The following is a 26918-nucleotide window of genomic DNA, read 5'->3' as shown; positions in this document are numbered from 1 at the left end:
TATCTTAGGCTTGTTTGGTTCAAATGACTTACTTTTAAAATATTTTTCAGATATAATTTGATAATTTTTTTGAAATAAATCAATCGCAAAGAAAGAATTTAATTAAATAATCACAAAATTATGCTTGATTTATATTTTTTTTAAATAAAAAATATTTTAAATTAAAAGAATTAAATTTTTTTATTTTTAAATATGACAATTAATAAAAAATTAATTAAATAAAATTCTTATAAAATTTTATATTTTAAATAAAAGGAATTGAATTAGGGTAAGTTAATTATTGAAAAGTGAATATGGCAAATCAAATAAGCAAAAGTTCTCTCTTCATGAAAATTTAAAGCCGAAGAACTGAGTTACCCTCAAACAAGACCACGTCTACCGATTCCACTATTTTTTAAATCGGAGCCAGACCGAACGGGTGGCCAGGTTTACTAGTGCCCAGTGCCTACCTTAAACCCTAGCAGGCAATAGCAAGAAACAAAAGTCTTCAATTAACCATGCTACTGAAAGCCGCGTTCTTAGTTCACAGCAAAATGGTGCCAAACCCTGTATATCTCACACAAAAATCCCAACTCTTACACCGTTTTCTGGCCTTTTCTAGCAGATCCCTTTCGCATTTTGGTCATAAAGCTCAAGTTTCCGTCAACCCTATTCAGATAATTGGCCTCAGGGCCTCTTCTTCGTGCTGTTCCTTTTTATGTCCTCTAAATTCTACTCATGGGACTGTGCTTAAGGATTTGAGATGTTCTAAATTGGGATGGCAATTGAATTTTGATAGACTTTGTGCCTCGGCTGTTTCAAATGGCGGCTCCGGTGGTGTTGGCGGGCTCGGGGGCTATGGCAATGGGAATTCTGGTGGTAATGGTAACGGTTGTGGCGGCAGCGGCGGTGATGGTGGAGATAGCTGGTCCTTCGTTTCGTGGTAATGGACTGTGAGTTCTAGCATTTGATGAAAATATTTTGTTACCAATACTTGACAAGTTTTTGTTTGTTTTAATTTTTTACCCTTTGTGAGGCATGAATGACTCCTTTGATGGAAAACCAATAGCCCAACTGAAACAACCGAAAATTGAACTGAAAAACCTAACTAAAATGGGTCAGTTAGGTTATAACTGATTTTTGCTCACCCTTTCTTGCAACCATCATCATCTTTCTCTTGATCCGTTGTTATTACATCTAGATAATTACCTTCAATTTCCTCAACATTATCATCTTCAATTTGGATTAAATCAACCGTATTTTGATCAAGAAAACTTTCATGATTAGAGTCTAGGAGAGTGATTAAGGTCCCTTTCTTCCTTGAAATGAGATTTACTTCTTAGGAGTAAGTGACCCATTTGTTAGATTCAATGGTTGAATTCTTCTTGATAGAGTGTGGTTGGAGCAAGGTACATGCTAGTTTTTGATGAAGAAGGTTGTCCCCTTTGCCAATGAAGTCCTAAACTCATATTGTTAAGTTCTATTACCTCAGCAGGGACAATAAGCAAAATTATTATGAATCATATGCTGATTCCACCTAGATAATGAATGTGCGAAGATGTAGAATTTATATTTATTGCTGCTTTGTGCTAATTATGGTCATATGCATGTTATATTAAAATGTTGTGAGGTCTAACATTTTATAGAGTTCTCCATTTCTCTTGTTAATTTTTTATGTAGTTAAATTTACTTATTTGTATTTACTTAAACACAGACAGATACCGTTCATGCAAGTTGAGTGAGAAAAAAGAGAGGGAGGGCATTTAACTTGTGTGTATGTGTGATTTGTGTGACTTGTGTCCCACTTTATAAATAATAGAGATTGAAGCATGATCCCTAACATAGCATATATTTTACTACAGGTATTTGACTCTTCTTGCCAAGTATCCTGTGTTGACAAAAGCTTTGACATCTGCATTTTTGACTTTTATTGGAGACTTAGTCTGCCAGGTAAATTTTTCTAAGTTGCCTATGGTAGATACTTTAAAACCAAATATTTCATTCCCTTTAGCATGTTATTATCTGTTGGATTTTCTCGTGTATGTGTAATCTGTATGAATGTATCCATATGTATATATTTCTGTTTCTGTTCATTGAGATTGGGCAACATTATTTGCTTTACATGTTATGAGCTTAATTAGTTGTTCTAAATTTGATCACATAAATGAATTGATCTCTAAGATACGTCAACTCTGTCAATTTTTGTGTAGTTAAATGAACTCTGATTTTTCATATATGTATTCTCAAATGCTTGTATCTTGTTTTCTGCAATGAGCTGTTTGGAGCACTTTGAGCAACCAGCTAATTTCCATGCATGACAATCCTGTCAAATGCAATGGGTGAATAAAAGATGCCTGTGATATTCAAAGTCAGGGTGTCCACTACAAGGGGTGTGATTTTGAATTTAAGGAAACACTAGACTAGCCATGCTGGTTCCCTTTTTCTATGTTCTGTCATATGCTTTCTCTTTTCTCTTTCCGTTTCTTTTTGCCCTCAAGAGGAACTTACTAAGGAATATTGGTGGCTTTGGATTGTAACAATCGAACATATTCTTGACTGCATAATTATGTTATGAGAAGACAATTTTGAACACAACTTTATTAAATGTTAACCATTTGTTTCCCTCAGCTTGTGATCGATCAAGTTCCTTCTCTTGAAGTAAAAAGGACGCTTCTGTTTACTTTCTTGGGATTGGTACTAGTGGGTCCCACATTGCATTTCTGGTAATGCTTTGCTTTCCCCCAATATATATATATATATATATATATATATATTGCTTATCAAGAATGTGAAGGACATTATCCAATCCAATTACACAAGAAATAAATAATATATGACCGATATAGAAATATATAATGCTAATTTAAATTATGGTCTCTACTTCACAGTTCACACCCCTTTTAATTTTGTTTGGTGTCAGCTGTAACTCTGGTGCATATGCTTATCTTACCAATTGTAATTTGCTTAAGAAAAAGTTTCTGATTTTAGAAGCTTCTCCTTTGACTTACATAGGTATTTGTATCTGAGTAAATTGGTAACATTGCCTGGAGCATCAGGTGCATTCTTGCGTCTTCTACTTGATCAGGTGAAAACTAAATATTTCCAGCATGATCTTTGTAATTTACTTGACAAAGTGGTTGCAATACCTTGCTAAAGCATCTGAACTGAATGTGGTCTAATTTATTTGTAGTTCCTTTTTTCTCCAATATTCATTGGAGTTTTCTTGTCTACATTGGTGACACTAGAAGGCCGGCCTCAACAAGTTGTACCCAAGCTTCAACAGGTTGCATTAACTGCATACATTTTCTGTTTCTTCTATATTTTCTATTTCTGCCAAACCTTTTTTTCCTGATACTCAGCTTCTGTTTTTTAAGGAGTGGTTTTCTGCTGTTCTTGCAAATTGGCAACTGTGGATACCTTTTCAATTTCTGAACTTCCGATTTGTCCCTCAGCAATTTCAGGTTAGAATGATATAATGTATTTATGGTTGATAGAATTTTATACATTTTACTTTGCTTACGTATTAGACATTTGGCATGAAATAGTTCTGAGAGTCTAAAACCAAATTGAGTTGCTTTTGTACGGAACTTTTAAGTGCAAACTCAATTTGAGTGGATGTCCATGAGCTGTCCATTAGAAAACTGCTAAAATGCACCAAGTATTGGTAACTTATGTACAAAGACTAGATAAGATTAATTAAACTCATATACAAAGACTAGATAAGAGGAATTCCACTATGCATCAGCAGTCACTTAGAAATTAGAAAAATTTCTGGTGTTGTTTTGTTGTCCCAGTCTCCCAGAAGTTAAGACTTAGGAGTGCTAGGCTATCTATCTATAACCCAATAAATTTTAGCTTGGTTTGGTTTTTGAAATTGTAATATGGTTTTCTCCTTTAAAAGCTTAAATATTTGAATCATATTTTAAAATTTATTTCCATATATTTATATGTTTTATGGTTTCTAGGCATTTTTCAAACAAAACTAGAATATTCATTTATCTTCAGGTAAAAAATAAAGGGCTAATTAAAGCAGTGCGAAAATAAATATGATGACCAAATTGAATTTTATTAATTTAGTTGTCATAATAATTTAGGGCACGTTCGTTATCGATGGTGTTTTCAGTTTTTTATTTTATTTTTATTTTTTTAATAAACAACAAAAAACAATGTGTTTGGCTAGACAGCTTGTTTTTATCTTTAGCCGCTTTATCTTGCAATGTTTCTCACAATGAAAAACAATAAAGAAAAAACCACTATTTGTGGTTTCACATATTCTTGCTACTGTCAAAATACAAACTTCACTGTACTTAATACTTCCTTCTCTCTCACCAATTTTCACCCTCTCTTTCCATTGTTTCTCATTAATCTCCTCTAGCCCCCTGTCTCTTTAGTCTGATCCACATATCTAATCTCTTATCGACTGGATCTAGAAATAATAGAATTAGTTTCTATGGAGAACAAGCAATCTGCTTAGGAGACATGGGAGTCCATCCTGGATGACCTGAAGGTTTTTGCTGTTGCTTTTGTCAAGGATAAAGGTAAGGGCATTAGTATTGATGAAGGAATTGGGGTTGGGACTGATCAACCTCCTGTGATCAATTAGAAGGGAAGGGCATTCTGCTAAACCCTATAGAAACCCTGAATTGTCAGTCAAGAGAGACAAGGAATTCTTCTACCATAGATGTAATGGGTTGGGAAGCAAGGTCAAAATTGTTCCCTAAGGTGGAGTTAGTTACTGTAGAAAGAGATGATTTTCCTTAATTTCAATTAATCTGTACATGGGGGTATATATATGCAATTGATTCCTATAATTGTGTTCTACTAATTAGGAAGAAATCCTAAATAAGAAATCTTAAATAGGAATACAGAATACAGAATATACAAAGAAATAATATAGTGATTAACTTTCCATAACACTCCCCCTCAAGTTGGAGCATAGATGTTAATCATGCCCAACTTGTTACAAATGTAGTCGATCCTAGCTCCATTGAGAGCTTTTGTGAAAATATCTCCTAACTGCTCTCCATTTTTGATGTGTCTTGTTGAGATGATCTGTTGTTGAATCTTTTCACGAACAAGGTGACAATCAATCTCAATATGTTTGGTCCGCTCATGAAATACCGGATTAGAAGCAATATGGAGAGCTGCTTGATTATCACACCACAATTTCGCAGGCAGGGAGGTCTTAAAACCTGTCTCATCTAGTAATTGAAGTATCCACATTACCTCACATACTGATTGTGTCATGGCTCTGTATTCGGATTCAGCACTAGATCGAGAAACTACACTCTGCTTCTTGCTTCTTCAAAACACCAAATTTCCTACAACAAAAACGCAATATCCAGTAGTTGACCTCCTGTCAACCTTAGATCCAGCCTAGTCAGCATCTGAAAAATATTCAACATTCAAATGCCCATGATTACCATATAACAAACCTCTTCCTGGAGCGCCCTTCAGATAACACAAGATTTGTCCCAAGGCTTCCCAATGAGCAACAGTTGGGGAAGACATAAACTGACTTAACACACTAACGGTATAAGCAATGTCATGATGAGTGAATGTAAGGTAGTTCAATTTTTCTACCAATCTCCTGTATCTCTCTGGATCTTCAAACAACTCACTATCCCCTGCTAACAGTTGTAAATTTGGAGTCATTGGTGCAGTACAAGGCTTAGCACCTAATTTTCCTGTCTCTGTCAATAAATCGAGGACATATTTTCTTTGAGACAAGAAAATACCTTTCTTACTTCTTATAACTTCAATACCCAAGAAATACTTTAACAATCTCAAGTCTTTGATTCGAAACTGGGTTTGGAGGAAGGTTTTAAGAGATGAAATACCTGTAGAGTCACTCCCAGTGATGACAATGTCATCCACATAGACTACCAGGAGAATTTGACCAGCCTCAGATTGCCTATAAAATACTGGGTGATCACACTTACTCTTTTGCATATCAAATTCCTGTACTGCTTCACTGAATCTCCCAAACCAGGCCCTAGGACTTTGTTTCAAGCCATAAAGAGACTTTCGAAACCTACAAACTTTACCCAACTCCCCCTGAGCAACAAACCCAGGTGGTTGCTCCATATACACCTCCTCTTGAAGATCACCATGAAGGAAAGCATTCTTGATATCCAATTGGTGCAGGGGCCAATCATATGTAGCTGCTAAAGAGATAAACAAATGAACAGAAGTAAGTTTAGCTACAGGAGAAAAAGCGTCAGAGTAATCAACCCCATATGTCTGAGCATATACTTTTGCTACAAGGCGTGCTTTTAACCTAGTCACAGAACCATCAGGATTTACCTTTACTGTAAATATCCATTTGCAACCAATAGCTTTCTTATCAGTGGGCAAAGGCAACAGTTCCCATGTATCATTAGCATCTAAAGCCTCAATTTTCTCTTTCATAGCAGTACACCAGCCAGGATGAGACAATGCCTCACCAACAGTATTAGGAATAGGAACAGAGTCTAAAGAAGTAACAAAACACCGAAAACAAGAAGAGAATTGATTATAAGAAACAAAAGAAGAGATAGGTTAAGTACATGAACGTTTATCTTTATGAAGAACAATGGGAAAGTCTAGATCAGAATCATGATCAGTATGAGGTACAGGATCTCCTAACGAAGTAGCTGGTGGAGGATCTGAGTCAGGAATTTCCAATCTCCTGGAATAAACATTAACAACGGGAGGTCGAGTAGGTCTAGAGACAGAAGGAACAGGCTGTGGGAGAGGACTAAACATTGGTTGGACAATATATATTAAGAGATCATCCTCCTCCCCCTGACTCTCATGCACAGATGATTGAGGAAAAAATAGAGTGGACTCAAAAAATGTGACATCTGCAGAAACAAGATAACGATTAAGAGTAGGAGAGAAACAACGGTACCCTTTTTGCAGCCGGGAGTACTCAAGGAAGACACATTTGAGAGACTTTGGATCCAATTTAGTAACCTGTGGATGAACATCACGCACAAAACAGGTACAACAAAAAATACGGGGTTCAACAGGGAACAAAGATTTTGTAGGAAACTAAGCAGAATAAGGAATATCTCCATTAATGACAGAAGACGACATACGATTGATCAAAAAACATGCCATAGAAACTGCATCCGCCCAAAAGTGTTTAGGAACTTTCATCTGAAAAAGGAGAGCACGAGTTACCTCAAGAAGATGCCGATTTTTTCTTTCGGCCACGCCATTTTGGGATAGGGTATCCACACAGGAAGACTGATGAATATTGCCATTTTGTGTCATATAAGACTGAAATTGTGCTGAAAAGTATTCTATGGCATTGTCACTTCTTAATATGCGCACAGAAATATTAAATTGAGTTTTGATTTCATTACAAAAGGTACAAAAGATAGAAAACAACTTAGAACGATTCTTCATTAAATATAACCAGGTAACACGAGAGTAATCATCAACAAAAGTAATAAAATAACAAAATCCAATTTTAGAAGTAACAGAATAAGGACCCCAAACATCAGAATGAACTAACTCAAAAAGGGATGAAGCCTGTTTATTGACTCTAGACACAGAAGGCAAACGATGATGTTTTGCAAACTGATACGACTCACATTCTAGTACTGATAAAGACTGAAACTGAGGACATAGCTTTTTCATGGTAGACAAAGAAGGATGGCCTAATCTACAATGAGCTTCAAGAGGTGTTAAGGTACTGGAGCAAACAAGTGACCGCGGTACATGATTTTCCAGAATGTAGAGACCACTTGACTCACGTCCTCTACCAATAATTTGCTTCGTCGTAAGATCCTGAAACAAACACTGGTCTAGAAAATAGGAAACAGAAAAATTTAAGGTACGAGTAAGTTTACTAACAGAAAGTATATTAAAAGAGAATTTTGGTAGGCACAAAACAGATGACAAAGAAATTGACGAAGTCGGGTTCGCAATTCCAAAACCCATGACACAAGAAGTAGAATGATCAGCTAAAGTAACAGTAGAGGAAGTGAGATTAGACTGAAAAGCAGATAGAAGACTAGAATTACCGGTCATGTGATCTGTTGCGCTAAAATCAATAACCCATTTGGATGAAGAAGACACAAGGCATGTAGTGGATTTACCTGACTCAGCGATCGCAGTGACAGGGGAACTGGTAGGCTTTAGAGATGCCTGATACTGGAAAAACTATGCAAAATCCTCTGCAGATACCAAAATAGTTTTCTCAGAGGAAGATACTGTAGAATCCTCTGCTGCCATATTTGTCATCTGTGATCGCTGATTTTTCCTCTGAAGTTGCAGACAATTATATTTTGTATGGCCAGACTCATGGCAATAATAACAAATGACTCATCTTGAGTCCTGATTAGAACTAGCCTCTCTATTACGATGATTACTTTTGTTGTCTGTAATTCCTCCTTAACTTCCTCTTTTATTACCCTGTTGTCCATTTGGATTACGGCTAATAAGAGCACTACTAGCAGGCTGTGAAGATTGGGTACTCTCTGTACGAAGGACCTGTGTGAACGTTTCATGCAAAGAGGAAATCTCAGAACTGAAGAGAATATGAGATTTAGCAGTCTCATACTCTGAAGAAAGGCCTGCAAGAAAACTCATAACAGCCAGTTACTCCCGTTGGGTCTGCTGAACTTTCACATTAGGATTAAAAGGCAACAATACATTAAGTTCCTCATATATCCATTTAAAATCTATAAAATAAGCCGTGAGAGACTTATCCTCTTTCTCAGCATGGTAGAATGCCTTACAAACATCACAAATACGGGAGATATTCCTTTTACCAGAATACAGAAAATCTAAGTAATCTATCAATTCCTTAACAAATTCACAGTGATTAATTAAACTAATTACCTTACTGTGAATCGAGTTCTGAAGCTGCAAAAACAACCGAGCATTCTCCCTTAGCCAAGTTTGTCGTGTATCATCCGTAGGTGGATCTTTAGTAAGGTGATCATCCTTATCAATGCTACGCAAATAGACCCTAACAGTCTTACTCCACTCCAGATAATTTGAACCATTAAGTTTGTGTTCTGTGATCTTAGTCATCACCAGAATCACATTAGAAATAACATTCTTATTGTCTGTTATTTGTTGAGACAAAGAAAACTAACCGAAACGCTAATCCAAAGTGCTTACAGCAGCAAAACAACCCAAAATCACAAATCAAGCAGATACCGAAATAGGATCTGAGAGCCAAACCTCAGAAGTCCTTTAATGGTATCTTTGGATCGAACAACAGCGCGATGGTGGAATGAGGGGTTGAGGCGATCTGGCGTGATGTTGATCAGTCGAAGCTTGGTGGTCGGTGGCCAAGGTCTCTCCTGAGCTGGGTGGTGAGAACAAATAGTCACCCTAGATAGATAACCTGCTCTGATATTATGTAGAAAGAGATGATTCTCCTTAATTTCAATTAATCTGTACATGGGTATATATATATATACAATTGATTCCTATAATTGTGTTCTACTAATTAGGAAGAAATCCTAAATAGGAATACAGAATACATAATATACAGAGAAATAATATATAGTGATTGACTTTCCATAACATAGTGATTGACTTTCCATAACACTCCCCCTCAAGTTGGAGCATAGATGTTAATCATGCCTAACTTGTTACAAATGTAGTCAATCCTAGCTCCATTCAGAGATTTTGTGAAAATATCTCCTAACTGCTCTCCAGTTTTGATTTGTCCTGTTGAGATGATCTATTGTTGAATCTTTTCACGAATAAAGTGACAATCAATCTCAATATGTTTGGTCCGCTCATGAAACACCGGATTAGAAGCAATATGAAGAGCAGCTTGATTATCACATAACAATTTCGCAGGCAGGGAGGTCTTAAAACCTGTCTCATCTAGTAATTGAAGTATCTACATTACCTCACATACTGATTGTGCCATGGCTCTGTATTCGGATTCAGCACTAGATCGAGAAACTATACTCTGCTTCTTGCTTCTCCAAGACACCAAATTTCTTCCAATAAAAACGTAATATCCAGTAGTTGACCTCCTGTCAACCTTAGATCCAGCCCAGTCGGCATCTGAAAAACATTCAACATTCAAATGTCCCTGATTACCATATAGCAAACCTCTTCCTGGAGCGCCCTTTAGATAACACAAGATTTGTTCCAAGGCTTCCCAATGAGCAATAGTTGGGGAAGACATAAGCTGACTTACCACACTAACGGCATAAGCAATGTCAGGACGAGTGACTGTAAGATAGTTCAATTTTCCTACCAATCTCCTGTATCTCTCTGGATCTTCAAACAACTCACTATCCCCTGCTAACAGTTGTAAAGTTGGAGTCATTGGTGTGCTACAAGGCTTAGCACCTAATTTTCCTGTCTCTGTCAATAGATTGAGGACATATTTTCTTTGAGACATGAAAATACCCTTCTTACTTCTCATAACTTCTATACCCAAGAAATACTTTAACAATCCCAAGTCTTTGGTCTGAAACTGAGTTTGGAGGAAGGTTTTAAGAGATGAAATACCTGAAGAGTCACTCCCAGTGATGACAATGTCATCCACATAGACTACCAAGAGAATTAGACCAGCCTCAGATTGCCTAGAAAATACTGAGTGATCACACTTACTCTTTTGCATACTAAATTCCTGTACTGCTTCACTGAATCTCCCAAATCATGCCCTAGGACTTTGTTTCAAGCCATAAAGAGACTTCCGAAGCCTACAAACTTTACCCAACTCCCCCTGAGCAACAAACCCAGGTGGTTGCTCCATATATACCTCCTCCTGAAGATCACCATGAAGGAAAGCATTCTTGATATCCAATTGATGCAGGGGCCAATCATATGTAGTTGCTAAAGAGATAAACAAGCGAATAGAAGTAAGTTTAGCTACAGGAGAAAAAGTATCAGAGTAATCAACCCCATATGTCTGAGCATATCCTTTTACTACAAGGCGTGCTTTTAACCTATCCACAGAACCATCAGGATTTACCTTTACTGTAAATACCCATTTGCAACTAATAGCTTTCTTACCAGTGGGCAAAGGCAATAGTTCCCATGTGCCATTAGCATCTAAAGCCTCCATTTCCTCTTTCATAGCATCGCACCAGCCAAGATGAGACAGTGCCTCATCAACAGTATTAGGGATAGGAACAGAGTCTAAAGAAGTAACAAAATACCGAGAACAAGAAGACAATTGATTATAAGAAACAAAATAAGAGATAGGGTAAGTACATGAACGTTTACCTTTACGAAGAGCAATGGGTAAGTCTAGATCAGAATCATGATCAGTATGAGGTACAGGATCTCCCAACGAAGTAGCTGGTGGAGGATCTGAGTCAGGAATCTCCAATCTCCTGGAATAAACATGAACAACGGGAGGTCGAGTAGGTCTAGAGACAGAAGGAACAGGCTGTGGGAGAGGACTAGACATTGGTTGGACAGTATATATTAAGAGATCATCCTCCTCCCCCTGACTCTCATACACAGATGATGGAGGGAAAAATGGAGTGGACTTAAAAAATGTGACATCTGCAGAAACAAGATAACGATTAAGAGTAGGAGAGAAACAACGGTACCCTTTTTGGAGCCGGGAGTACCCAAGGAAGACACATTTGAGAGATTTTGGATCCAATTTAGTAACCTGTGGACGAACATCACGCACAAAACAGGTACAACAAAAAATACGGGGTTCAATAGGGAATAAAGATTTTGTAGGAAACAAAGCAGTATAAGGCATACGATTGATCAAAAAACATGCCGTAGAAACTGCATTTGCCCAAAAGTGTTTAGGCACTTTCATCTGAAAAAGAAGAGCACGAGTTATCTCAAGAAGATGACGATTTTTTCTTTCGATCACGCCATTTTGGGATGGGGTATCCACACAGGAAGACTGATGAAGAATGCCATTTTGTGTTATATAAGGCTGAAATTGTGCTGAAAGGTATTCTTTGGCATTGTCACTTCTTAATATGCGCGCAAAAATATTAAATTGAGTTTTGATTTCATTACAAAAGGCACAAAAGATAGAAAACAACTCAGAACGATTCTTCATTAAATATAACCAGGTAACACGAGAGTAATCATCAACAAAAGTAATAAAATAACGAAATTCAGTTTTAGATGTAACAGAACAAGGACCCCAAACATCAGAATGAACTAACTCAAAAGGGGATGAAGCTCGTTTATTGACTCTAGACACAGAAGGCAAACGATGATGTTTTGCAAACTGACACGACTCACATTTTAGTACTGATTAAGACTGAAATTGAGGACACAGCTTCTTCATGGTAGACAAAGAAGGATGACTCAATCTACAATGAGTTTCAAGAGGTGTTAAGGTACTGGAGCAAACAAGCGACCGCGGTACATAATTTTCCAGAATGTAGAGACCACCTGACTCGCGTCTTTTACCAATAATCTGCTTCGTCGTAAGATCCTGAAACAAACACTAGTCAGGAAAAAAGGAAACAGAACAATTTAAGGTACGAGTAAGTTTACTAACAGAAAGTATATTAAAAGAGAATTTTGGTAGACACAAAACAGAAGACAAAGAAATTGACGAAGTTGGTTCGCAGTTCCAGAACCCATGACACAAGAAGTAGAACCATCAGCTAAAGTAACAGTAGAGGAAGTGAGATTAGACTGAAAAGCAGATAGAAGACTAGAATTACCTGTTATGTGATCTGTCGCACCAGAATCAATGACCCATTTGGATGAAGAAGACACAAGGCATGTAGTGGATTTACCTGACTCAGCGATCACAGTGACAGGGGAACTGGTAGGCTTTAGAGATGTCTGATACTGAGAAAATTGTGCAAAATCCTCTGCAGATACCAAAATATTTTTCTCAGAGGAAGGTACTGTAGAATTCTCTGCTATCATATTTGCCATCTGTGATTGCTGATTTTTTCTCTGAAGTTGCAGACAATTATATTTTGTATGGTCAGGCTCATGGCAATAATAACAAATGACTCCTCTTGAGTCCTGATTAGAACTAGCCTCTCCATTATGCTGATTACTTCTGTTGCCTGTAATTCCTCCTCTACTTCCTCTTCTATTACCCTGTTGTCCATTTGAATTACAGCTAATAAGAGCACTACTGGCAGGCTGTGAAGATTGAGTACTCTCTGTACGAAGGACCCGTGTGAACGTTTCATGCAAAGAGGAAATCTCAGAACAGGAGAGAATATGAGATTTAGTAGTCTCATACTCTGAAGGAAGGTCTGCAAGAAAACTCATAACAGCCAGTTGCTCCCGCAGCCAGTTGCTCCCGTTGGGCCTGCTGAACTTTCACATCAGGACTAAAAGGCAACAATACATTAAGTTCCTCATATACCCGTTTAAAATCCATAAAATAAGCCGTGAGAGACTTATCCTCTTTCTCAGCACGGTAGAATGCCTTACAAACATCATAAATACGGGAGATATTCCCTTTACCATAATACAGAAAATCTAAGTAATCCATTAATTCCTTAACATTCACAGTGATTAATTAAACTAATTACCTCACTATGAATCGAGTTCCGAAGCTGCAAAAACAATCGAGCATCCTCCCTTAGCCAAGTTTGTCGTGTATCATCAGTGGGTGGATCTTTAGTAAGGTGATCATCTTTATCAATGCTACGCAAATAGACCCTAACAGTCTTACTCCACTCCAGGTAATTCGAACTATTAAGTTTGTGTTTCGTGATCTTAGTCATCACCGGAATCACATTAGAAATAACATTCTTATTGTCTGCCATTTGTTGAGACAAAGAAAACTAACCGAAACGCTAATCCAAAGTGCTTATAGCAGCAAAATAACCCAAAATCACAAATCAAGCAAATACCGAAATAGGATCTGAGAGCTAAACCTCAGGAGTCCTTTAATGGTATACTGGATCAGGCAACCGCACACAGTGGTGGAATGAGGGGTTTGAGGCGACGCCGGCGATGTTGATCGGGGTTGAAACGGCCGGTCGGTTGCCAAGGTCTCTCCTGAGCTGAGTAGTGAGAACAAATAGTCACCCTAGATTGATGACTTGCTCTGATACCATGTAGAAAGAGATGAGTAGAAAGAGATGATTCTCATTGATTTCAATTAATCTGTACATGGGTATATATATACAATTGATTTTTATAATTGTGTTCTACTAATTAGGAAGAAATCCTAAATAAGAAATCCTAAATAGGAATACAAAATACAGAATATACAGAGAAATAATATAGTGATTGACTTTCCATAACATAGTGATTGACTTTCCATAACAAATTTAATTGATAAAAAAATAGTATATTGAAGAAAAATAATAATTTTTTAAGAGTTCCTTTTTATTAAAATTAATCTTGTAAAATGTATACATCATAAAAAGCAAAAAAATGTGAAAAATTAAAAGAAAATTATTATTAAATTTGATGATTTGAACTTTTATTATTAAATTTGATGATTTAAACTTAGGGATTATATTAATTAAATGTAATTCATATACTGCGAATCGAATTGATAAGATTCATAAACCACGTTCCGAATTGGCGTTCCATCTAAACCAACTCCCTGCGTACCCTATACTAGGCACCTTGGCACCCCAGTCTGCCTCGAGCCTTTAATAACTATGGTTTAGAGTTGAGTTGGTTGAGAATGGAGGGAAGAAGAAAATGAATGAGGTGGGAAGTGTTAGGGAAATATAAATGTCAGTTGTAAAGAGGAAAGGATCATCATATGAGTAATAACAAAATCAGTTTCTCTCATATCTCAACCTCTCTCTCTTTTCTCTCTCTATTTTTGAGTCTAATTCTATTATGCTCTTCCTCTTCTCCTAGGCTATTATCTTGTCTATAACTGCTTGTTAGAGTTTAGATCCTAACAAATGTATAGAACCCTTATGCAACACTTTAATGCCCCTTTTTTTTTGTTCTTATTGATACTACTTGTAATTTTTTATTATAATTATCTATTATATGTTATGAGCTGCAAAGCATACCAAATGAAGAGAATGTTTTCATTGGTGGAGATTTGAATGGACACGTAGGAAGTGGTAGACAAGGTTATGAGAATGTTCATTGAGGTTTTGGTTTTGGAAGTCGAAATGAGGAGGGCAAAAGTATTCTGGATTTTGCTATGGCATACGACCTAATACTAGCAAATACCTACTTTATAAAAAGAGAGTTACATTTAGTGACTTTCAAAAGTGGGCAACATAGAAGCCAAATCGACTTCCTCTTAACCAGGAAGACAAATAGAGCTCTATGCAAGGATTGCAAGTTCATTCCAGGAGAGGCTTTAACAAGTCAACATCGGTTGGTGGTCTTGGATGTCAAGTTTAGGAACAAGTCAAGTAAAGTCAGAAGAAATAGTGTAGCTCGAATAAAGTGGTGGGAGTTCAGAGGAGTAAAGTAAGTGAAGTTCAAAAATGAGCTTCTCGAGTCCGAAGTATGGAAGCTGGATATGGAGGCCAATGATATGTGGATACAGATGGCATCAAAGATTAGAGAAGTAGCTAGAAAAGTATTTAGAGAGTCTAAAGGACATGGACCACCCTCAAAAGAGAGATGATGGTGGAATGAGGAAGTACAAAAGGCAGTGAAGAGAAAAAGAGAATGGTATAAGAAATTACCTAAATGTGATAATAATGAGGCATATGAATAGTACAAGATAGCAAAGAAAGAGGCAAAAAAGGCAGTTAGTCAAGCAAGAGCACAGGCCTTTGAAAAGTTATATGAGAAACTTGGAACTAAAGAAGGGGAGAAAGATATTTATAGATTAACAAGGAGGAGAGAAAGGAAATGTCAAGATCTCAATCAAGTTAGGTGCATTAAGGATAAAGAAGGAAAAGTGTTAGTGAAAGATGAGGACATTAAAGAAAGATGGAGGACATTATTTTAATGATCTCTTTAATAATAGTCAAAATGGTGATAGCGTGAATATAGATTATAGAACAATAGAAAATAATGTGAATTATACTAGAAGAATTTGATCTTTAGAAGTAAAGGAAGCACTTAAGAGAATGAAAGTGGGTAAAGCCTGTGGACCCGATGAAATACCAATTGAAGTGTTGAAGTGTTTGAGAGATATGGGAGTGGCATGGTTAACTAAATTATTTAATAAGATTCTAAACTCAAAGAAAATGCCTGTTGAATGGAGGAGTATCTTAGTACCTATTTTTAAAAATAAGGGAGACAGACAGAATTGCTCAAATTATAGGGGAATTAAACTCATGAGCCATATTATGAAATTGTGGGAGAGAGTTGTGGAGCATCGACTACGTCATGATACTTCTATCTCTCTCAATCAATTCGGTTTCATGCCCGGTCGTTCAACTATGGAAGCAATTTTTCTTATTAGAAGCAATTTTTCTTATTAGAAGCTTGATGGAGAAATATAGAGATGTGAAAAAAGATCTACACATGATTTTTATTGATTTGGAGAACGCTTATGATAGTGTTCCAAGAAATGTCTTATGGAATATGTTAGAACAAAAGAGGGTATCTATTAGGTACATACAAATGTTAAAAGATATGTATGAAGGAGCAACTACTATTGTGCGTACGGTGGGAGGGGACACAAGAGATTTTCCGATCTCAATTGGATTACACCAAGGATCAGCCATAAGCCCTTACCTTTTTACATTAGTTTTAGATGAATTGACGAAACATATACAAGAGAGTATTCCTTGGTGCATGATGTTTGCGGATGATATTGTTCTGATAGATGAGGCACAAGAAGGAGTCAATAGAAAACTAGAGCTTTGAAGAAGTGCTCTAGAGTCAAAGGGTTTTAAGTTAAGTAGAACGAAAACAGAATGCATGCATTGCAAGTTCAGTGAAGGCCAAACTGGTGATAGGGAAGGAGTTAGTTTGAATGGAGTGGTACTGTCCCAAAGTAATCACTTTAAATATCTAGGCTCAGTCCTTCAAGTAGATGGGGGATGTGAGGAGGATGTTAGTCATAGGATTAAAGCCGGATGGTTAAAGTGGAGACGTGCCACGGGAGTTTTATGTGATCGTAAGATTCCCAATAAGTTGAAAGGAAAATTTTACCGTACAGCCATACGACCGGCTATGTTATATGGTAGTGAGTGTTGGGCACTGAAAGAGTCGTATGCGTCTAAGATAAGAGTTACAGAGATGAGAATGTTAAGGTGGATGAGTGGCCATACTAGACTAGATAAAGTCCGTAATGAGAGTATTAGAGAAAAGGTAGGAGTGATGCCAATTGAAGATAAGTTGAGAGAAGGGAGATTGAGGTGGTTTGGTCATGTGAAGCGTAAACATACGGAGGCTCCAGTTAGACAAGTAGAGCACATTAGGTTAGAGGATAGAAAGAAAAAAAGGGGTAGACCTAAATTGACTTGGAAGATAGTAGTACAACATGACCTAGAAGCATTACACATTTCTGAGGATTTAACCCAAAATCGTTTAGAGTGGAGAAAGCGAATCCATATAGCCGACCCCAAATTTTTGAGATAAAGGCTTAGTTGAGTTGAGTTGAGTTTATGTTATGAGCATTTTCCTCCAATTGAAAGCAAGGCCAGAGAGTTGTTTTCTTTTTCTTCTTTTTTCCCCCACTAGGATTGACTTTACATTTTTTTTTTTTTATGATGATTAGAATTAGGATCCATTTTTCTTTTGTTCTATTAGATACATAAAATTATTCTTGGAGTCCTCACCTACAACTTAACATCTTAGGTTGAGTAGTTTATTGACATGGTATTAGAACTTCTTAGACTAAAAACAGATTTCAAATTCTGGCCACTCTTATTTATTAATTAAATATTTCAATACATGCTACAAGCCCAGTCAGATGTGTGCAGGGGTGTATTAGAGATGTAAAACTATTCTTAAGGTCCTTACCTACAAGCTTAAGTTTTTCAGTTGAGTGGTTTCATGACATGTTCTTTAATTTTTTATTTTTGAGAGTTTCGGTTCGCACTAATTTCACATACTACCAACCGAATTGATAAGATTCATGAACTACGTTACGAATTGGTATTCCATCTAAACTTACTCCCCACATACCCTATATTTAGCTAAGTGGCATATCGCGTAATCGTACCCGTATCACCATCCAAGATGTACTGCACTCCATGTAACTATGGGCTCGATCAGATGATGCTTGGCTAGAATATAAGAAAAAGTAGGTTTTTTTTTTTTTTTTTTTTTTTTTTTTTTTTTTTTTTTCCCTCTTGAACCTAGCCACCAGCCACAAAAGGAAAGAAATGAATGAGGAAGAAGATATAACCTTTGATCTCTAGCTACAGTTATGTTTTAAACCCTACTTTTTTCTTTTAACCTTCTTCTCTTCTACTCAACTTCTTTCTATCTCTTTGTTTCATTTAGCCACTAGGTTTTTTTTCCTTTTTTTTTTCCCAGTTGTATGTTGCTATTAGGTAAATTAGGCTTATATTATTATAAATTATTTATGTGAACATATATTATGTGCATATTTACTTTTTTTTTTTTAATTTTTATTTTTTTTTAATTTTTTTATTTAATTTTGCTCCTTGCCTCGGGTCTAGGCTCTAAGACGCCTTGGTGCCTTGGTGCGCCTTGAGCCTTGAATAACTATGGTTTAGAGTTGAGCTAGTTGAGAATGGAGGGAAGAAAAAAGTGAAAGAGGTGGGAAGAGTTAGTTAGGGATATATAAATGTCAGTTGTAAAGAGGAAAGGATCATCATATGAGTAATAACAGAATCTGTTTCTCTCATATCTCAACCTCTCTCTATTTTTGAGTCTAATTCTCTAATTCTCTTAGGCTCTTTCTCTTCTCCTAGTCTATTAACTCTTCTATAACGGCTTGTTAGGGTTTAGATCCTAACAGATGTACACAGCACTTATGCAACGATTTGATACCCTTTTTTTCTTGTTCTTATTGATGCTACTTGTAATTTCTGATTATAATTATCTTTTTGTTGAGAGCATTTTCCTCTAATTGGAAACAAGGCCAGAGAGTTGTTTTCTTTTTCTTCTTTTTTTCCCCATTGTGATTGACTTTAAATTTTTTTTCATGATGATTAGAATTAGGATCCATATTTTTTTTTTTTGGGGTTCTATTAGAGACATAAAACTATTCTTGTAGCACTCACCTATAAGCTTAAGCTTTTAGGTTGAGTAGTTTCTGGATATGGTATCAGAGTTTCTCAAACTAAAAGTTGCATATTTTGAATCCTGGCCACCCTCATTAATTAAATATTTCTACTTATTTATGTACAAGCCCAGTGGAATGCGTGCAGGGGTGTATTAGAAATATAAAACTATTCTTAAGGTCCTCACCTACATGCTTAAGTTTTTCAATTGAGTGGTTTCTTGACACGTTTTTTTTTTCTTATTTATTTTTTTGGGAGTTTTGGTTCACAGTAATTCACATATTGCGAACCGAATTGATAAGATTCATGAACCGTGTTCCGAATTGACATTCCATATAAACTTACTCCCCTCATATCCTATATTTAGCTAAATAGTGTATTGCGTACCTGTACCCATACCACGATCCAAGGTGTACTGTGTTCAAGGTAACTATGGGCTCGCTCGGGTGATGCTAGGCAAGTATATGAGTTTTTCAGTTGAGTGGTTTTTTGACATGTTCTTTATTATTTTTTTTTGGGAGAAAATAGATCTTTAATAGTTAACAACTAACAAGTATGTTTCTTGACACATGTTGCTTCATGGAATACCTTGTTTATTGCATTATGGTTTTCCCAAATGCCGTTATGCTACAAGTAGATGCTGTGCAAAGAAACTGTCCATTGTCTAGGTCAATGATAATTTGCAAGATGAAAGATACTGATAAGTAACCAATCAATGAGAAGATGACACATGACAGTTGACAAGTCAGAGACAACTCCTAAGGCGAACCTCCGTGGCTAAATAGAATACAAAGGGTAACTTGGGAATTTTATACATGGAAAACCAGAAGAGTTGAGACCTTGAACGCACCACCTGACTTGCAAGGTTGAACACTATATAGATGAGTTGGAATGATGAAGTTCGCTAGATGCTCCAGTCATCTGAAAGATACCAAAAATGACCTGGTTGTCCCGAATACGCCTAAGTTATAAACCTAGAGAAAAAATGAACGATATGGAGAAAGATTCCTCATTTAATTGTAAAGAGTGCCAGGATGCATGGACCACAATTACGTTGTTGAACATTCTGGCCATAAATGGATATTGATGTTGATGCACATTTAATGCAAAAGGTAACTCAGTCTCAGGAAGATGTAGTCCTATCAAAATAGCCCTCACTAGGTTAGCATGATAACAAATATCCAAGGGTTCCACTTCACTCTGCTCTCTTATATAAGAATTGTTATAAATGAAAAAGTAACTTTTAACACAACCAGATCATTCTCAATTCTCCAGTTAACGCTATTGTATCCTCCATTGAAGCTCTGAAACTCCCATCACGCAGGCATTGAGTCCCTCCAAACTCCAATTGGATTACCTCTTTTTTGTTTCATCCTTGTCATAGTATCCTTATCTGCAGAGAAAGTTCAACCCCCCATCACCAAATTTATTTTCTCTTTATAGTTTTGATCATCATAAATTCTCATCATTCTTAATATTTTAGATTAAAAATTTCCCCCTTTTAGTGTTAGTTTCTGGAAAGGAGTGTCTCAATTATGTGATCTAGTACTGTTTGAATTTCATGAATAAACTACTGGTGCTTATTCAATATCATTCAGTTGGTTAAGAATGAGCACTGAGACAGTTAGGCCAGAAATAGCATACTCATGCACTGGCAAATTTTGCAAGTCCTGTATCTATAGTCCATAGGACCATAGCACAACGTGAATGCTGTTGTATTTTTCACCAAGTTTGTCACCTAGAATGATTTATGCCTAGGGTGCTTATTTAGCATGTTACTACTGTTGTGTTTTTAGGTTTACATTCAGATCCATTTTTCCTATTGTTTTCACTCAATTTTATTTCACTGCTTTTTTTCCATTCATGAAAATTCAGGTTCTTGCTGCTAATGCTATTGCTTTAATTTGGAATGTAATTCTCTCATTCAAAGCTCACAAAGAGGTTCTCCCAAAATAGGTATGTTTAATTTTAAACAAACCTTGCAAGCTATTATGATAGTTTGTACATATACAATAATGGGTTACACCTTGTCTTATCTCATTTTTTAACATGAATTTTGGTAAATTTTACATCACTTATCTACGATCAATAAACATGGTTATTAGATATGCAAGTGACAACTAAGGTCTAAAAGTGTCCTAGAGCCTAGTTACAGGTGGCAGTTGCCACCCATACCCATTTACCATCCTTATCCATCCATTTAAAATGGCTATGGGTCATATATGGGTTATACATAAAATGTAAGTGGGTGAGCAAATAAAAAAAACCTTCTACTAACATGGGTGGATTGACTTCACGCCCTCATTTCTTTTGGTCCTGTTCCTTGCCTCATGCAGAAAGAGGGATCAAGGTGGGAAAGGGGGAAGGCGGCTGGGAGAGGGGAGGGGGGGGGGGGGGGGTGGTGGTTGTGGGGGGAAGGGGTAGGTGGGTGGGGTTGTTCAGATTCTCTCATGAACATGAGAATCACATGTTGCAGATGAGAATTATTGTTTAGCAGGGTAGACCACCCAAAGATTCAATGAATTGGATTACTCTAATACTATGGGATGTTTAACATTTTTTATTTTAGAAAATAAAAAAAATTGTTTTCATAAAGTTAATATTTTTTTTTTTTAAAAGTTGAATTTGTTGAAATTATAATTCTATGACGCCTATTTGGAGTTAAGAATTGTGAAATTATTACACCTGATACTTTAACATTGCGATTTGTGTCATGTTTGTTTAGAAAGTAGTGTGAGTGATTATATTTATTATCTGATTTGAGTACACTACTTCTATAGTTAAACTAACTACATTGCGCAAGTAAATTGTTGTACATATATAAAGGGTGTATACGCGGGATTAGCTATATTTAAATGAGATTCTATTGTGTATGTGTTTTCAAGGTAATTACAATTATCACATTAAATTTCACAATAGCAGATGTAGGAAGATTTCCTTCTCTAATTGGTGTGGGATGTGGATTGTTTGGACCTAATAGGTGTATAACTCACGAACAAGTGAGATATAAGTTTAGATGTTATGTTTGGTTATTAATTAATATGAGGAATAATAGTAAGAGAAGTATAGTAAAGGCACGTGTTAATAAAAGGAGTAAACTATGTTATTCTTTTGGTCTCTTAGAGGAATGTAATTGATAAAGTGATAAAAAGAGATTTTAGAATTTATATTGCATGGAAATAGGAAAGAGAAAATTTAATAGTAACTAAATTCTAAAGGTTAAATGTTGGGAAAATCAGAAGGAGCCCTTAGGCCATGATACACATCATAAACAGAAGGCAGAGAAATAAAAGCCACTTATTACTTAAGAGTAGCCTTGCTACTATAGATGAGTTGATGGAAAATATAAAGGCAGTTTAGCTGCTAAAAAATAAAAAGAGAGTAGCTCTGCTACTAGAGTTCTGAAGAGCAGCTTTGCTGCTAGACATATGAAAGTAGCTCCTGCTAAAGAATACAAAAAGTGAAAGAATAAAAAGAGATAGCTCTGCTACTAGAGTCTTGAAGAACAACTTTGAGCTAGAGATATGAAAGTAGCTTTGCTACTAGAGTTCTGAAAACATGTTTAAGATTTTAAAGGTAAAGTCCTCCGTTAGCGATGTAATTGTAGCTTTGCTAGAAGAGATGACAAAAGATCTCTTCTGAGAGTTAAAGTTTGAGCTTCGCCTTTAGTTGTGTTTGTCTGCTCCTCAAATTTGTGATGTCGCATAAAGGCTAAAATGCATTATAAGAAACTATAAGAAGGTAAAAAATGGACTTGATATAATAAAAACATAAGGTTATGGTAAAGCTAGAGAGAGAAGGTAGATTAAACTGTTATAATGCTAAAATTGATTTAAAGAATCTATATAGCAAATTATTCAAGAGTAATATTGAGGAAAATCTGGAGGGAGAAGGTAGATTAAGCTGTTATAAAGCTAAGTCATAGTACACAAAATTCCAGTAAGGAACCGTGAGTGTATAAATGAGTAGGTAAGGCTAAATATAGTGAGAAGACATAGGACAAATAAGAAGTAAGACGAAGAAATATGATTGTGAGAATTGGGAAACAAAAGGTAATTTAAATATCTTATGCTTCAATGATCATTATTTTGTTGGTTAGGGATTAGACAAAATTATTATGATTTAAGTATGATGAAGTTTATGTCTAGCAGTTTATTGTCAGTCTTCATTATAAAATTTTTTAGGAAGAAAATATAGATTGTTTTGTTGGTTCATTCTCCAAACACAACCAAAGAGAAGTTGGTAAACGTGCACACAAGCTATTAATGGTTAAAGTACTCATGGTATGAAAGTCTCCTTCATAATAAAGATTCCAATAAGTACAACAACAATTTCAAATCTCAAGTAATTTGAGAGGCTAGGTAGTTTCAATTGTAAATAAACTTTATTCTTTCTTGATGATGAAAGTGAACCTTTTTGCTGTTTTCAGGTCTCTTATGATAGTTGTAAGTTCTGAAGTTGGTCAAGGTTGGAAAAGGACGCTATATCTACTAGACATTTGAACAGTTAGATTTACCTGCAATTTGTGTTATGCACATTAACATTTACACTTTGATTCGATGATAAAAATTTCATAAATATTGCTTTGTTAGTTTAAGTTATTGAATTATAATTTGAATGAAAATCATTGTTGGGTTGTAATTGAAAAACGCTTAATCCTTACCAATACCTTGACTAAATCTTGTTCGTTATAGTTTCACAAGTACATGTTACATACGATAGGAAGAAGTACAATAGTAATAGGAAGGGGAATATTGGCAGGAAAAGAGAGTTTGAAATGTGCAACTGATTCTGTAGGAAGTTATAACAGATTCAATTAGTTGGTTGTATGAGCCGTAGAGAAGTAGTGGCTATGTTAGAGATGTAAATTCTTAGCAAGCTGATCTTTTAATTCATTCCAAGAATTATCAAAGAAATAATACTTCTTAACTATTCTTCTATTCTCTCTCTCTCTCTCTCTCTCCCTCTTTTTTTCTAGTTCTTTCTCTATTTCTTCTATAATTCTCTGTTAGGGTTCCACAACCCTAACATTTGGTATCAGAGCTACCGAATCCAAGAATCAGTGGGTAATTGGTCATTGGGGGTCAGAACTATGACTAGAGTAGTTGTAGCGAGTCTAGAGATGGTGAAGTTTGTTGAGTTGGAAGAACAAGTGAGAAACTTGCGAGATGTTTCTCTAATCTACAAGAGGTGGCTTCGTGAACTGCTGGAGATCTAAAGGAATTTAAGGAAGACATGATGAAGAAAACTGAAGGTCAGAATTTATCTTAGAAGAATTGCGAACCTATATGAGTGTTGGAAAGAGTAAGGGAGCTAACAGTTCTAGCGAATGTGGAAGTAGATGTACTTACCTAATTAACTCTTCTTGTAGGTGGATCATTCCTTACTCCAAACTGCTGTGAATTTGTAGCCATGTTTGATATCAAGTTCTTTGCTGCTTCAGGTATCTTATCTACCAAAGCACCTCTATTAACTGTATCTATCATGCCTTTGTTAGTAGGAAGAAGACCTTCATAAAAATATTGAACGAGTAGTTGGTCACTTATTTGATGATGTGGGCAACTTGCACGCAATCTCTTGAATCTCTCTCAATACTCATGCAATGACTCCCTATTATACTGACTAATGTCACAAATTTCTTTTCTAATGTTGGCTGCCCTTGAAGCTGGAAAGTACTTCTCTAAGAATAGCCTCTTCATGTCATTCCATATGTTTATGAAATCAGAAGGTAGGTGGTAGAGCCAATCTTTAGCTGCATCTTCCAATGAGAATGAGAATGCTTTCAATTTAATTTGCTCCTCTGTAATACTTGTAGGTTTCATGCTTAAACACACAACATGAAACTCCTCAAGGTGTTTGTGAGGATCATCACTTGCAAGACTACGAAAAGTAGGCAATAAGTGAATTAAGCCAGATTTTAATTCAAAAGGCACCGTAAGTGCAGGATATTGTATGCATAATGGTTGTTGGTTCATGTCAGGAGTTGCAAACTCTCTGATGGTGCGATTTTCATTAGCATGAGCAGCCATGATTTCTAATTCTAAATCACATGATGAATTTGAAGGTTCTTCCTTAAATGATTTCTAATTCTAAATCACATGATGAATTTGAAGGTTCTTGCTCAAAAGGATGAGGAGGAGTCACTTGTGGTTCGTTTCCAACAAAAGTTTTAGCTCTGAATGGAGTGGATGATTTGTCTTATTGCTGACGAATTCCCTGATATGTTTAAGCTTTGTATCAAGTTCTTCTTCAAACATGCCACCTAAAAATAAACATAAAACTAAATATAAACAAATCTGAATTCAAGTTTAAACCAAATAACAATCACTCATCGGCAACGACGCCAAAGATGAGTGCCAAATGCACTAATTAGAAATAATCTACCTAAACTACTTGTTTATAGGGTAAGCAGAGGTCGATCCTATAGGGAATGAGTAAATGTAAACAAGAAAACAGATCTTAGCGACACAAATAAATAAAAGGTAAAACAGACAAAATAAACACCTAAATTTATCAAACTGAATATGCAAAGTAAAATAAAATGGGATTTTGATTTGTATTCGCTAAACTAGTGAAGTTAAACTAAGAATACTAGAATATAAACTAAGGCTAATGACACTTATGAATACTCAACATAACCATATTGTAACAAATTCAGTAGAGGGTGTTATCTACCATAGAATGTATATTAATTATTGACTAAAGATGTAAATTTATTCAATTGAGTAAATTGATTATAGAAGTTAATAACGTCCTTATCTTTTCTTACAAATTAGATTAAACAGGAAGTGCTTTACTATTAATTCCTTACCATCGCACTCAATCTAAGATTAGAGCATATTATAATTAAGTTTAATGGTAGCATTAATAATTAGAAAGCATCCTAATTCAAGGTAACAAACTCATTCAGCATGGTTCATTTAACCTAGACACTCATCTTTATAATGAAATAAATCATTATGTGCTATGTGTAGTCAGATTATTCGAGTTATTATGTACTCAAATTATCTTAACTTAGGAGTCTGTTTTTATGCACAATTAATTAGTTGACCACTCTAACTAACCATACATTCAACATTCATAACATAAACCAGAAGATTAGTGATACTCAATATAGAACAAATCTGGATGTTATTAAACTCAAATCAAACTCTCATGGCAATATGTTCCATGGTTTTAACTATCTCTCTACTAAATTATAAAATTACTTACACATAACTAAGAACATTAAATATAAACAAATTAACAAAAGAAGAGAGAAAAACATGCTGTTCCTTTTAGAAGTAATTTGAAAGTTGGATCTGATGTTGATGATGATGCTACACACTCCAAAGGACGTAGAAGTGCGCTTCACAAGCCACAAAAAGAAGAAGAAATCACGCCAGCAACCAGATCAAGCAGTTGATATCTTTGAATGCATAAAGAAAGAATTTAGCCACTATGAGTAGAAGAGAATTGAAAAACTCCATATTTGTATTTTGGACTCTTTTATAGAGAAAAATAGGTTAACTCAAACTCCAGATCTAATTTGGAAGTCTTAGTTGTATTTTGACTTAAAACTCTTTCAAGAATCCTAGTTAAAGGAGGAAAATAAGTTAAAAACAACTCTCCTTTTACATATCTACTACTTGCACTACCTTGTAGACCCACACATTTTTATTTTATTTAGTTTGTGCGTTAAATAAAATAATTAAACCCACCAATTAAGGCCTTAACTCCTGGTTCCACATAACTAACCATGAAGAGTCTAAACACGCTCGACATGTAACCCTCCATGTAATCTGGCCAATTGCTCTCATTTTTCATATATCACCTCAAAATATATCAACTAAGGTCCATATAAGCCCACAAGGTCAGATTCACACTCTAAATAGTGAATCACAGACAAGCTCTATTAATGTTATCCAAAGAAGCTCAACATGG

General features: G+C 35.7%; 1 protein-coding gene across 34 annotated transcripts in view; it reads left to right on the top strand.

Annotated features, from left to right (window-relative positions):
- The first annotated feature begins 297 nt into the window (after positions 1–297).
- The window catches only part of LOC110671695 (protein sym-1), a 54780-nt gene continuing 28159 nt past the window's right edge, over positions 298–26918 (top strand). For 7 of the 34 annotated variants that reach the window (XR_009148928.1, XR_009148931.1, XR_009148930.1 and 4 more), the window contains exons 1-9: positions 303–922; positions 1842–1929; positions 2608–2702; positions 2992–3064; positions 3170–3262; positions 3354–3440; positions 20871–20951; positions 23974–24249; positions 24367–24438. Coding sequence is in view for 11 of the 34 variants with exons in the window: in XM_058147217.1 (XP_058003200.1) it covers positions 498–922; positions 1842–1929; positions 2608–2702; positions 2992–3064; positions 3170–3262; positions 3354–3440; positions 20871–20951 (942 nt within the window). In the remaining 23 variants the exon portion in view is untranslated. Of the gene's footprint in view, positions 933–1841; positions 1930–2607; positions 2703–2991; positions 3065–3169; positions 3263–3353; positions 3441–20870; positions 20952–23424; positions 23662–23973; positions 24250–24366; positions 25059–25108; positions 26616–26918 lie in introns of those variants that run through there. The other 27 variants (XM_058147215.1, XM_058147216.1, XM_058147213.1 and 24 more) reach the window with 21 other exon arrangements.

The sequence above is a fragment of the Hevea brasiliensis genome, chromosome 5 (assembly GCF_030052815.1).
Source record: "Hevea brasiliensis isolate MT/VB/25A 57/8 chromosome 5, ASM3005281v1, whole genome shotgun sequence".
Lineage (NCBI taxonomy): Eukaryota > Viridiplantae > Streptophyta > Magnoliopsida > Malpighiales > Euphorbiaceae > Hevea > Hevea brasiliensis.
The sequence above is the reverse complement of the archived record's forward strand: the minus strand, read 5'-3'. Positions and strand labels throughout refer to the sequence as shown.